Source organism: Zootoca vivipara, chromosome 16 (genome assembly GCF_963506605.1).
Source record: "Zootoca vivipara chromosome 16, rZooViv1.1, whole genome shotgun sequence".
NCBI lineage: Eukaryota > Metazoa > Chordata > Lepidosauria > Squamata > Lacertidae > Zootoca > Zootoca vivipara.
In genome coordinates, this window is record NC_083291.1 from 3,420,896 (window position 1) to 3,435,045 (window position 14,150).

General features: G+C 40.9%; 1 protein-coding gene across 8 annotated transcripts in view; it reads left to right on the top strand.

Moving 5' to 3' along the window:
* The window catches only part of BNC2 (basonuclin zinc finger protein 2), a 394,027-nt gene that overhangs the window by 107,604 nt on the left and 272,273 nt on the right, over positions 1–14,150 (top strand). For 3 of the 8 annotated variants that reach the window (XM_035140460.2, XM_035140461.2, XM_035140462.2), the window contains exons 1-2: positions 4,836–6,231; positions 6,952–7,152. The exons of 1 other annotated variant lie outside the window; for it this stretch is intronic. In XM_035140460.2, coding sequence (XP_034996351.1) covers positions 6,055–6,231; positions 6,952–7,152 — 378 coding nt within the window. In that variant the 5' untranslated portion in view covers positions 4,836–6,054. Of the gene's footprint in view, positions 1–4,834; positions 6,232–6,951; positions 7,153–14,150 lie in introns of those variants that run through there. 4 more of the 8 variants (XM_035140455.2, XM_060268829.1, XM_060268828.1 and 1 more) reach the window with 2 other exon arrangements.

Consider the following 14,150-nt stretch of genomic DNA (forward strand, 5'->3'; position numbering starts at 1 on the left):
TGAAAAACTACTGATCTTTAACCCAGCAATCTATTTAACCAAGCCTAGAAAATGAATAGTGAATAAGGGAAGAGCAAAGGCCAGTTTACTGTCATTACAGATTATAGAATCTGTTAACAGCTGCAGCAAACTGAACTCTGGGAATTACAGGTACTGTACAGTAAGTCAATGGAGCGAACAGAATACTTAACAAACACATATAGCTAGAAAGACATATACTGGACTATATGTGTGCCCTATATCTTCCAATTCATCCAAATATATTTTCCACTAGCAAACAAAGTATTTTTAAAGCATGGCTATGTTACTGGCTGCTGCTAAAAATCTGACATTTGTTGCTTAGTCATTGTGGGATAATAATAATAATAATATTTGTACGCTGCCGACCTGACTATGGGTTGCCCCCAATCTACTGTTCGGTACTCTGGGAGTCGTATTGTGGTGTATGAAACAGGTGAGAGCTGCCCTCAAAGGTTTTCAAGTAAGGTTCCACAAATATGGCATCCAACTCTGTTTCTCTATTCCATGCACTGAAGGGGGTTAGACTAGATGGCCCCTGGGGTCCCTCCCTCCTCTACAATTCTATGGTTCTATTCCATCTGAATCAGGAAAGGTGGGCCAGGCATTAGACCGTTGCCTGGAGGTGGTGATGGACTGGATGTGGGGCCAATAAATAGGAGCAGAATGCTGGCAATACAGAGGTGTTGTGTGCCTTGAGTTCTTGAGTTTGGGAGGTGGGGAAATGTCCTGTCTTCACCTGAGTTGCACTCCCCTAGAAGGAACAGATCTCTAGCTTTGGGGTGAGGGGCTCCTGGATTCAGCCTTGCCAATGGAGACACAGGTGTCTCTGTAGTTAGGAATGCATTTTTCCAGCTTCGGCTAGTTTGCCAGTTGTGGCCCCTTTTGTACAGAAATAACATGGGCTTGGTACTCCCTGCTCTGGTTACTTCCAGAAGGGTTTATAGCAATGTGCTCTATGCGAATGCTGCCCTTAAAGATGAGATTGAAACTTTTAACTGCTCCAAAATGCAAGATTACTGGCTGGGGTCAGAGGAGTTTTTCGGTGCCACCAAAACAGTGCTGTAGAACGGAGCGTCGGAGGTGGTAGCAGGGCACCGAATTTTAGCGTCGCAAAAGGTGCTGCCGAAACCCGAGAGCCTAATGCCCACCGCTGCTGGGGTTTCCCTTCACAACTCAAATAACCTCTGTTTTGAAACAGCTGCACTGGTTGCCATTTCATTTCAGGGCCCCATTCAAGTGCTGGTCCTGAAAGCCTTAGGCCCCATATATCTGAAAGTCCCCCTCTGCCAAAAACTGAGAAGCAAAGGGGGATGGGTGGCTGGGTGGGGAGAACAGAGCAAACCAGTCACCCCACTGGAGTGCCTGAGGAGAAAATGGGAGAAGGGGGGGGGGAGAAATCCAGCTCCCTTAGTGGCGGCTGCACTTGGCCCCCGTCCCCCTCAGGCTCACTCCCCACTCTCTCCCTCGCCCACCCACCTCCCTGCATGGAGGAAAGGAAGTTCTTTCTCAGCACCATCTCACTTGTTTATGGGCAAAGGGGAAGGCCCTGCAAAACAGGGCTGCTATGTCCAATTGCAATTTGCGGGTTCCAGAACAGATGTCATCCCCACCTATTCCCTCTTGGGGGTTCTCCTCCCCACCCCCCACTCTCAGCCCATCAGTCACAGCCTCTTGTTTCTCTTGCCAGCCACCCTGCCTTCACCTTTCTCTTTCTAGCCATGCCCACAATGGCCTTCAGGCAGGTAACAGGGGTACCTCGGTTTAAGAACAGTCCGTTTTAATAACGATTTGGTTTACAAACTCCGCAAAATCGGAAATAGTGTTCCAGTTTGAGAACTTTATCTCTCTGTGTAAGAACGGAATCCAAACAGTGGAAGGGCACTGGGGGTGGGAGGCCTCATTTGGGAAACTGCGCCTCAGTTTAAGAACGGACTCCCGGAACGGATTAAGTTCGTAAACCGAGGTATGACTGTACTGGCATCTTTCTTTCTAGGAAAAAAAGCACTGAGGGTATGTAATAAAATTATTTAGATTTTTGTGCTTTGCCCTTCAATTTTTTTTTTGAGCGTGTTACATTTTTTGTTTCCCATCTCTTATGTAAGGGCCCTTAAACTTTGTCCATGAGCGTGTGAGACAAAGGCTCGGTTTAGTAATGTTCAGAATGTTAACATGCCCAATGTAAAAACACTGGGTCTTGCTGCTGTATCCTTCCCCCCTCATCAAACTGCTGCTCAGGATGCTTCTCCGTGTTTAGTTAATGCAGGCATTCGTTGTGATCTCCTAGATGTTAGGAAAACAAATACTGTAAGGATCAGTAACATTCTAAAAGGATCAGTTGTGGGAATTAATGCTTCTAGGAAAACAGCATTCTGTCTTATGCTACTGGCTGTATTGCATGGTCTCCCCACAGTCTTGTTAGTGCATCCTAACTGAAATGAATCCCCCCCCCCCAACTAATTGGACCTCATTGAATGTACATGTACAGTACGGTTAAATGCATGCAAGATACCAAAAAAATTATGCAATTATTTCCCTGATTAATAGCTGAAGTATAGGACAAAACCTCCATATACTTTTAAATCCTTTTAAACAAATGCTTTATTGAATCTTGAAAGTAGTTACATGTTACACGTATTGACCTACAGGAAATGACAAAATGGAGACAAAAACGAACTAATATTTTAGCAGATGTAATATTTTAAATATTGTAAAAAAGGATTGTATTTAAAGATATGTATCAAAGAATTGTGACTGAATGAACGGAAGTTTCTTGGGGGTGGGGGGTGGGGGGAAAGAACACCATTGTGCCACATAAGACTCTAATCCAGAGCTTTCCAAACTTTTCAGGTTGGTCATTTCACGACACAGCAATTCAGTTTTAACTCGCAAACCGAAGGTTAAACTATCCCCTTATAAGAGCGATTGCGCGACACACCCGCACACAGCAGCCGGCACACTAATGTGTCGCGACACACAGTTTGGAAAGCTCTGCTCTAATCTTATCCAGAGGTCTTTTCATTGAGCATCAGCACTGTTATACAATCGAAAAATGTGGTGTTGCAAACAAACAGTATGGACAGTGTTTTTATTATGCTTTATTGAATATGGTAAAGCACTTAATACAAAGAGCTAGTCTTTAAGTCTTTCAGAAAGCTAAGTAGAAATCTGTTAAAGTACAATATGGCCCAAAGCATTTCACTCAAAATCTTGTGACACTAAATGCATTGTCTGTGCTGTTAGTTCGTAGCATTTTGTGATTCCTGGAGGTGTGTTTGTGTGGGGGGGGAGCTGTTGTCTGGTGAGTTTGTGAGTTAATACACAGTTACCTAGGTTTGTTGAGACAGTCTCTTGGGGGGGGGCGGGATTCACTCTCCTTGCATCGAGGGAAGTGGGATAATTAATTTCAAAGGGAAATATTAGCATCAGGGATTGGACTTTGAGAATATTATTTGAAAGCAACCTAATGTGTCAGTTTTTGTAAGATTAAAGGCCACTCAAATGTTACAAATTCCTATACAGAAAGCATTTCCATAGATGAATTAGCAGGCAACCTATATATGAATTGTTACATGCATGTATTTTGTTGCATTTACACACACTTAGGGGACACAGTACACCCCGTCCATATATAGTGAAATCTATCCTTGTGTGTTCTCACATTTGAACAGCCACATGTAGGTTCCACATGAAATGCTGTTTGTGTTGGAATTTGCGAACATTTGAAATACACCTAAGGCAAGATGCCATAATGTCGTGCAGCCCTGGTCTTGCATGTTTTTACTTGGAAGTAAGAGCTCTGTGGAGCTTTGTGAAGCTCCCTTCCTCTAAAGTGTGCGGCTTTGGGTGCAGTTTTTTGTGTTATCACTGCAGGGGGTTGCAGTTTGCCCCATAAGTGCTTTGTAGCCTGCGTGCTGTTCTGAAAAGACATCTGGTAGGTGCTCCTTCTATTAGGAACTATTTACTGCTTTTAATAGGAATGTACTTAGTGGTACGGAAGGTTGCAATATTTTATTCCGTTGGTTTCCTCCGTATTGTATTAGCAGTCATTCCTCCCCCCCTCCCCCTGCCGTTTCAGTCGCATGCCATAATGTGGCCACTCCATGAGAGGCTTATTGGATGCCATGTTCTACAGCTGTTGAGGTTTCCCCCCCCCCTATCTTTGTTAGGTAGAATTTTAGGCTGCTGCCTGGGAAGACCAGATTTGGATGTATTAGCTAGTCTGCCTAATAACCCTGTACAGACTGTATTGATTTTCTAGGAGAGAGTTTATGAACTAAATAAACTTGGAGTTGGTGTCTTAATAAACTGCTTCTCTCAGACTGTCACATTTAGTTACAGAGCTGCGCAGTTTGGTTGGTTGGTGCGGGGTTGGTGCGGGTGGGGGGGGAGAAGAGAAGGCTAATTCTGTTACAGATTGTTCACAGCAGGGTCTCCAAATTAGCCCTTTGTTTTGTAATGCCACCTTGCTTGGGCTCGCTTTGAGCACATTCCTCAGTTTTACCCTAATGAGTTGCAACACTGATAATGTGGCTGATGATCTTTCATTGATTTCACTATCACTTGCTTGTCTGGTAATTGATCCGTTGCTGAGCCTCTAGTTAATTATATCGGCTTTGACATGGCCCAGTCCACTGGGAATTTCAAGTCTTGCAGAATAACAGTTTTAATAAAAGAGTCTATTACTGCAGGTGCTTGCTGCTGCATGCCAGTTGATTTTTTGTGTGCGTGGGCTTTTTCCTCCCTCCCCCTTTCTCTCCCTGGGAGTGGAGAGGACTGCAGGACAGGAGTAAGCGGGGGGGGGGGGGGAGAAGAGAGGAAAGGGAGAGGTGGGGAGACAGAGCACAAGAGATGCAGAGAGGAGGAAACTGGCTACTGACATTCTCCTTAAGCCTCCCACAAATAACAGCCATTAGTGGGAAGGTCAGGAGCTGAGCAGGCAGCTTGACTAAGGCACTGAGTACCACTTCAGAAAGCAAGAGGCTAGCAAATTTTAGAGGGAGTTTAAGTGGGTAATAGCTGGCTCTAAAGGTACAGCCACTGTTGGCACAATTGACTCATAGGGGCTGTTTTCTCCCCCTTCTACTTCTTCTTCTTCCTCCTCCCCTCCTCTTTCCATGCAACTAGAATATTTTTATTGACCACAGGTGGACTTAATATATTTAAAGGCAACAGTTCTTTGGGCTCTTGTTTCTCAGATACTGAATTTGCAGCTTTTGAGACTGGGTTTTTTTTAGTGTGTGTGTGTGCTTAATGGTGGTGAACTGGAGGGAAGTTTAACAGAAAAGCTTTCAGGAGATGCCAGGATCTAAAGGGGAAGACACATTTGTGTCAACATAGCGTTTGCTTTCTCATCTTTCCTCATTGCACACTAATGACACCCGGCTGCCACTGAAGCTTTCTTGTGATTCTTTTGTTGTTTTGTGAGAGAGTGAGGTTTATTGTTGCTCTCCAGTTAAGGGAGAGCTTGCGAGAGTGGTACATTTGTCCTCTCCATTTGTAGATTTTATTAGAAGATGAATGTTCCTTACACATTAAGTTGAGGAAAAACTAGGCTCTTCTTCCCCATTTCTTTTAACCTGACTTGGTGTTGGTTGTTTATTTTTTTATGAGAGGGCATGAATTTTGTTTTACATTTTTGAAGTTGCAGTTTTTTATGTAATCCATGTAGGTGTTTCTCTGCCTCTCGCTCCTCCCTCCGGTTTTTCCTCATAGGAGACCAAAGTACGTAACAATACTGTACTGGGAAAATGCAAAGTGCATTGTTCTAAATAGAGCTTGGTTTTTAAAAAGTAGTTGGTGGCAGTGGCTTTCGGTTTTTCATTGTATCTAGCCTGTGTTAGCAATCTTTATGCTGGTGGCAATCCTAAAAGGAAATGCTGTGCTGTTTTTTGTTTTTTTTGTTTTTCTGGCTAGAGTTGCCTTTTTATTTCGTTCATTTCACCCACTCCCTTTTGTGATCTGAAAGGTTATTGTATATTCCTCATCCAAGAACTTTACATTTTTTTATAAGAAAAAAATCAACTTTTGATCTTTATGGAAAAGAGAGAAGACACTTCTCTTTCCCCTGACTTCTGCTCCTTGAGGCATTTTAGGCAATTAACAGGGGAAAACAAAGAAGTAAGAGATGAAACATGCATGCAGTTTTTTCCTAGTTTTCTTTTTAAAAGAAGTTGGAGATCGTCTTATTTCATCCCACCCCCTTCTTTTTTGGTAAGAGCTTTTCTTTATCGTTTATAAAAAATTTGGGGCTGGGGCTGTTGCAAAAGTAGCCACATAAAGAACTGGCTATATTTTAAAAGCAGCCAGGCCAACTTCTGCTGCATGGTGGTTCTGCATGCTATTGTCTAAATAAGTGAGCAATTGGTTGTCCCTCTGCTCTCTGCCTTCCCCTTCTCGTGTTAGGAGGTTTACAGTCTGCGTTTAATAGGCAAGTGTCAGCAATTACATGCTGCTCTTGACAGCATTGTTGAAGGAAAACAGGGGGAAAGGGCCACAGCTTGTTCTCCTGAATTCACTCTGATCAGCATACTACTTAGAGTGTGTGCATGTGTATGCTAAGGCTGCGAGGGGGCTATTGCAGTAATGTCATTTCGTGCCTGACAGTGGAACGGTGCAGTTGACTCTCTCTCTTGCTCTGCTATCCAATGACATCCAGTGGCTAAACTGTATGAAGCTAATGGTTGGGTCTCTTCAGTGCTGCATGCACACCTGATAGGCAGCTGTTTAAACCCAAGCAAAGGCGAGCTTGGGGAGTCACAGTGTATGCATAAATGATAGGGGTATCTGTGCAGAAGGTGCGAAAGAAGCTCTGGCCCCCCTCCCTAAAGCTCTCCCCCCCTTCCCAAATGGAAGGCACAGTGCAGCTACCTTAACTACACTCCTGCTACTGACTGCCAAGAGGCTCAAAAAAAATCCACCTTCACTTTTCAGTCAGAAGAGGCAGAAGTGGATGTGAGAGACAGAGACACTCAGAGAGACACAGAACGAAAGAGGGCAAGAGACTTGACTTTAAGAGACTCCTTTGCTGACAACTCCATGCAGTTCGGAACAAGGACAGCAGCGGCCGAATCTGGTTTCATGGGGACATGGCAGAACGCTGACAGTAACCTCTTGTTCAGAATGTCCCAGCAGGTACGTTACTTTTTTTCTTTTTTCTTACTTTTAATGTCTCACACACGTTGAAGTGAATGTCTGTCTCACTTTGTTGCTTGCCAGGTTGTGTGTTTCATTTTGCAATTTTACTTTCCACCCCCCACCCACCCACCCGTCTTGCCTGCGCTTTTGTTTTAATTTTAACATTGCACAGTTTCTGTAGTGTCAGAACTAAGTAATTTGAATGTTCGTGCTTACTTCACTACATCCCCATGGGCAACTAAAAAAGAGAGAGAGAGAGAGAAAGAGCAAAAATAAGACATGCTTTAAAATAAAAGTCCTTCCCTCCCCACACCCCCTTTAAAGTTTTCTGAACAGATCATTAACTCCATGGTTAATATTTCTTGCCTTTTGTTTTCCTTTGTTTTCTTTTCCTTTCCCCCTTCCTTCCATTTTTCTCTCTCCCCTCTCTCTGTTTAAATAATGATAATAATAATAATAATAATAATAATAATAATAATAATAATAATAATAATAATAAAGTATTATAGTATCCCAGCAAGAAGTCATTTCTTTCTTTCCCTTCTTCCCACCCCACAGAATATGTAAGACCTCATATCAAAACTGATACTAAACTTAGGGGAGTGCGGGTGCTTAATTGAGTTCAGGTGACAGAAAACAGCAATATGCAGACCAGAGAGAGAGAGAGAGAGAGAGAGAGAGAGAGAGAGAGAGAGAGTTCAGTTGTGCTGGAATTGCTGGCAGCCCAGAGCTGAGGGTCCTTAGATGAGACAGTTTCAGTTGCTGGTCTCTCTCCCTTCCTCCGCCCCCCCCCAAATACTCTCACACACATACTGTTTCTGCAGAGAGCTGTGTCTTGGCGTCCTCCCCAGAGCAGCCCCTTCACCGGGGGCCGCGTTTAAGGCAGCCTGGTATGGCGGTTCTGACGGGAAAGCTAAACCGTTGCTGCAAGGCCAGTAATAACTGATAATTAATCACAGGGGCTGCTGTTGTCTCTGTATCATGTACTCGGTGATACGCACCCAGCCTGATGTGGCTACTCTTTCACAACTGTTTGACTCTTCTGCATGAAATTGCACACACCCACCCACCCCCACACACAATTGAAGGGATGAAAAAGAAACTTTCAACTTGGACTGGACTCAAGCGGGTGGGGGTGTGTGTGTGTGGAGGTTTAAAACTAGAGATTTTTTTTTAAAAAATGCATATGTTAGGGCTTCCTCCAATTTTGTATATATATATTTTAAAGGAATTGCCTTTTTGGAAAAAAGAAGGAAAAATATTTCCATACCATATCTATACCCAAGAAGCTGAAGTGACAAAAAGTTGTGACATAAGTTGTACTGCTTCGGCGAGCCCGTTTTCTTTTCAGGGTTTGTTTTTGTTGGTTTTTTTATGAATGAATTCCATTGACGGAAAAGCGCTGTCATTTCTAGAGTAGTTGTGGCTGAGGATATATAACTCGCAGTTGGTAATGTAAAGAAAAAATTGTTTGCTTGGTAATCATTAAGAAAGAAACACACACACACTCTCTCTCTCACACACAGGCTCACATGGACACAAGTTTGTAGCGTGGGGCAGTTGTGTGCAGAAAAGATTTTAAAATAGCGTGTCTCTCTCTATAGGCTGCCTGCATTCAAATAAGGTATATTTAGATCTATCCTGTAGAGGGACCCTTATTACAACTGATAACAGCTTACTATTCAGAAATATAATCAACACAAGCCAAATGAGGAACTCCTTATATGCTGTTCCTCATTCTTAATCAGTAAAAAAAAAAAAGACCTAGAGCCCAGTTTGAAAAAACAGCATTACAGATCTTCTGTTCTGGACACCAATATATGCTTTGATTGTTATAGTGGGCTGCCTCTGCATGTGACATTTCCTGCATTTAGGTGTTTTTGCATTCATTTTAAAGCAAGGAAATTGACAGCCATCCTAAACTTAACCTGTCGTTCTATTTTCAATACCTTCATATGTATTCAGGTATCGTAGCTTGGGATGAAAGCCTTCTTCCCTCTTTGGCAATAAAAGAGTTAACTCAACTAGTGCCAGATAATGATCAATGGATGGATAGATCACTGTTGAACCACATACATCGTGTTAGATTGCATTTGAGTGTTTGACACCCCCCCCCTTTAGACATTCATTCGTTTTGGGGAGTACTGGAAAAGTGCTTAATGTTACGATGTGCAGGGATGTAGAAATTTAAGAGGAGGACATCACCTTCCAGAGGACTGGCCAAAAAATTGTTGGTGGGCAAAAATAATCCCATCCGCAGCTCGATCTGTTACTTCTCTATTGTTGTTAATTGTGCTAATGCATGATGATCTTAAAATGGTTGGTTATCTTCCCCCCTCCCCCCCCCAATTTTTTTTCTGGACACATATGGCCATGTTTATTTTCTGAGACTGTGTTGGGAAAAGAATGATCATCTCATATATGGCTAAATGTTTGGCAGATGCAGGCACAGTAGTTTTGTAAAGGTGGTAATGATGAACATATTTATTTTGAAAGTGTGTGCTATTTCACCATGTCCTTGGTGGTTAGAATTCTGCTGTCTGCTTTAAACATTCCACCTAGAGTTTTGTATTTCTACCCTTCCCCCCCCCCCCAATTTCTTTCTCTTTTTCTTTTAAGAGGGTAAGTTAATTCCACTTGCAAAGTACAACAGCTTTAACTTTTTATTGACTTGCTAAATCTCTTAGATATGTTTACTTATGCAGCCTGCACATGGCATCAGTTTACTAGGGCACCTAAAAATATGCCTGTTAAGATTTCCCCTCTCTTGAAACCATTATGCATGGGTGACATATTAACACACCCACCCACCTTTATGGTTTTAGGACTTCTGCAAACTATTTTGTCTATATTATTATTGCTATTTTAATATCCATACATTTGAAGGTAACATTGGTTTCTTGTTCAAAAGTAGAAACAGTTGGTACAGAAGATGCTTATATTGCAAGCAAAAGTTTGGCATCGTTTAAAGAAATGATTAGTGAGACATTTGAGCTTGTCGGAATATTTCATTCTACATGCAAAAAGGATTATTATTACTTTGCAATCAAATACTTGCTTAGGTTAGAATTAAATGGTACTTTTAACTTCAGGTGGATATGTGATACAATGACGGAAAGCCAATACCTGTACAGAGGGTAGTTTAAAACCTTAGTTTATACTATGCTAAGCCTTTTCTAGGATGCAGTGGTGAAAAATAATTGTTATAAATGCCACAGATAATCAAAGCAAGTTTTTATGTGCCATCAAATCATATTTGCATCTCCATTTACTTGTTGTGAGTTTTGATTCAACGTATCCATGTTTTTGTTTTTTGTTTTAAAAAAGCCCTTTGTTATGAGACAATTATGCATGGTACCCAAAGGAGCGTTCAGTTTTAGAGGAGAGTAGCAAATTATATCCTGTTACCGTTTCTGAAAAGTCTAAAATGTGACTGCTTAACCATTATCGGTTCTAGTTTTGTACCTCTAAACACACACATACACACCCCGTTTATGAATCCTTTGAAAGGAACCATTCCTGAGACGTATACATAAATAATTGCTGATAACTTCAAAGAAGGTAAATCTCAACTTTTTAAAGAGAGTTCTTCTTTGGGTCACTTTGATCAGTGACAGGTCGAGAATGACCAGAAACCTTTGGCTTCTTTTCCTTACTAATCTGGCAAGGGAGACGACGGAAGAGTTCAGAGAGTGTGCATACAAGCACAGGCAGAAATGCTTGACCCCCTTTCCAGTTTGCAGGAGGCTGTGTAAAGCCAGAAATGGCCTGCTTTGATTGATAAAATAAAAATAGAAGGCTTTTCTGAATTTTCTGCTTTTGTAGATGTTTTGTGCCATTGTCAGAATAAGAAATGTCACTCTCCTCCTTCCAGTTTACCTTAAGGGCTGTGATGCTCTAAAATACTTTTAAGAGCAAAAGAAGCAATAACACACAGTGACACAAAATGCCAGAGATGAGCAAAAGCATGCCTTATATTTCCTGTTTCATGTGCAAAGGAAATCTCCCTCTCTTGAAGGTATCTCCCTCTCCCCAGCCAGTTAAAGAGCAATATTAGGATTACGCATGCATCTGCAAACCATTATACAGTAATTTAACATTCACCCAGTGATGTAACAAAATTAACAACCTAATTTCATTGTATAACTGTATCTTATTAAAGGACAACTGTCTTGACATTCTCATACACTTGGCTTATTTAACTTCCTGCAAATATTATTAGTAGTGACAATTTTTCTATTGTGCATTTGATTCTCTCATTAGCACGATGTCATAGTTATCACTAGAGAAATCATTTCCTAGATAGGTGAGGGGGAAGCCAAGGCAAACTAAAAATCAGATCAATGTACTTGCTTTAATAGGGATACATCTGTCCATCAGAAGAGGGATTGTGTGTGTGTGTGTGTCAGTGTATTGGGGAAAGGTGTATAAAAGCGTCTTTATTTGGCTCGGATAAAATGCTACCTATTCTAAGATTTAAAATACATGAACTATCACATGTAAAGTGTTGTAGAAATGGCTTGATTAAAAATCAAGCACAAAGCATGCCATTTAAATCGTGCTGCTGTTTGATTGCCCCTTAGTGAGAACGATGCACATGCCTTTTATTGAATAGGTACTTAAAATCAGAAATGTGGGTACGTCTAACTATGGATCATACACATTGAACGGAGAAAAGTGGTTTAAGATTTCTTTACATCATAAAAGCATTCCCCCCTTTTGTTTCCTCTAAGGAGCATTGTTTAATTGCAATATGTTGCTATAAATGACAGTGGTACGTCCCATACACAGGTTTACTGTCAAAAGCCGTCTTGCAAACTGCATCTTAGCAGTAGAAGCTCCTAGCAAAAGATGTGAGTGGTGTCTTTTTAGTTTGCATCCTCGGCAGTTGCACGATTTCATAGAATCATAGATTTATTTTACCCTTCCACAATGTTGCAAGTCGATTTTCCATGCTTGTTCCTTTTGCTCAAAGGTATCTGTAACAACACAAACTGTTGTTTGATTGTAAAATATAAATGCCACACGGTGTGTGTGTGTGTGTGTGTGTGTGTGTGTGTGTGTGTGTGTATTTGGGGGGGATGCACACTGAATTTAGGAGTTAGTTCATGATAAGTTATAGAAAAAGTTGTTATAGACTTGGCATTGGAACAGCATCTGATTCCATTTCAACTATTACCTGGGCATATCAATATGCTTTGCAGCATGAATGTGGCTAAACTAGTTTATTTATGGAACATGACCCCCCCTTCAAATTAAAATAGGAATAAAAATACCCCCAAATGTTCCTTGTTTTAAAGTAACCCAGGTGAAATTTCATATTTCCAGAACTGTAATTTTTCTGTGCTTTCAGCTATAGTTCTGTGTGTATGAACTGGAGAGATTCCTATTCTCATATATCACTTGCATTCTAGTCCCTGTGCTTTCATTAGGGCTTACTTGTTAGAAATGTGCTCAAGAAGTAGCACATCTACTACTACTAGACTTTTTAGATGTTGTGTATCATTACATTTTTCATTTTAGCCTCTTACATGCATGCACGTAAGATGCGAATCTATAAAATACAGCATGTGTAACGCTCATAGCTCTTTGTATGTGGCGTGTGTATCAGACACTCCTGTCCTAATACATTGTTTCAGAGTAAATCCTGCTGATTTCATTTAGGTTTATCTGTAAGGAATGGGTTAGAAGAAACTTTGTCTAATACATACAGGTGTGTATGTATTTTGTTTCATTGTGAGTAAGATGCCATAGTTTTCTTTTGATGTTGTCTGGAAGGGTTTTTTTTCTGTGTTATATGTTGGATGGAATGTTAATATTTTATATATATTTTTTCTTTTTTGTGGTATAATGTATGCATAGGCTTTCCAATGTAAGTCACTTGGAGACCCTATAGGTGGCAAGCAACTAACAACTAATAAATAATAATAATAATAATAATAACCCTATATTCCATTTTTTTTAAAAAAATATATAACCGTGCACACACACACATTTTTAAGTAATGTATTTTGGACTGGTTTCTGTGAAATACAGGGTTGAGAGGATGTGTGTGTGTGTGTGAGAGAGAGAGAGAGAGAGAGAAGGTGAACAGGAGAACATTGTTTTACACATGTAAAACTCAAACAAAATTATTTTCTAGAATCGGAGTGTGTGATATTTCCCCTCTAACTTCAGACCCACTTTTCACGTAGGAAACGTGTGAAGTTACACGGACACCTACTTTGTTGATCTAGAAGTTATTATGCTGAATGGTGAATAAGAAAATCAGTGTGGCGTTGTAAATGCAAACTCCAGCTGCTAAGCTTAAAATGGTTAATTTTTTTGTGCCTCGTTCAGATTAACACAGTTAACTCACAGGCATATGCTGTGTATATATATATATATATATATATATATATATATATATATATATGAGAGAGAGAGAGAGAGAGAGCATATTGTGGTCTCCTGATTCAAGGTTCACTTGCCTTGACTCTTAACCCTAGTTAGTTAGATGCTGAGGAAAGCATCTGAGATGTTGGGGCAAAAGTGAGTTGGTCACAGCAGAGACAAGATTGCAGGGATAGCAGTGATAGTGAAAGAATTCACATGCACCAGGTCATTGTGACACTGTAAGCAATTGCAAAGGAACAGCCTGTTAACTGATACAGAGCTGGCGTTATAAGTTAGAAACAAAACACACACTTCATTGAATTGTCTCCCATTCACCACTAATATTCAGTGTATGTGATGAGACTTTCTTCATCTGTCTAATATTCATTCTTGTGGTCTAGTAGATCTTCCTTCACAGCTTAGATTTTCAGAACTCCAGGCTTCAAATGTGCTCAGGAGTTTTCTCAGTTTTTCATGACAGAGAAGGAAGGGTGGGTGGATAGGCAAATAGAGACTCAGAACTGAGCCCCCTCTTTACATTTTTGATTTTAGTGCCAAAGCAATAACCTGAAATTCACAAGCTCATTATTGTAAAAGGTTTAATTTTCACTAGCCATTTT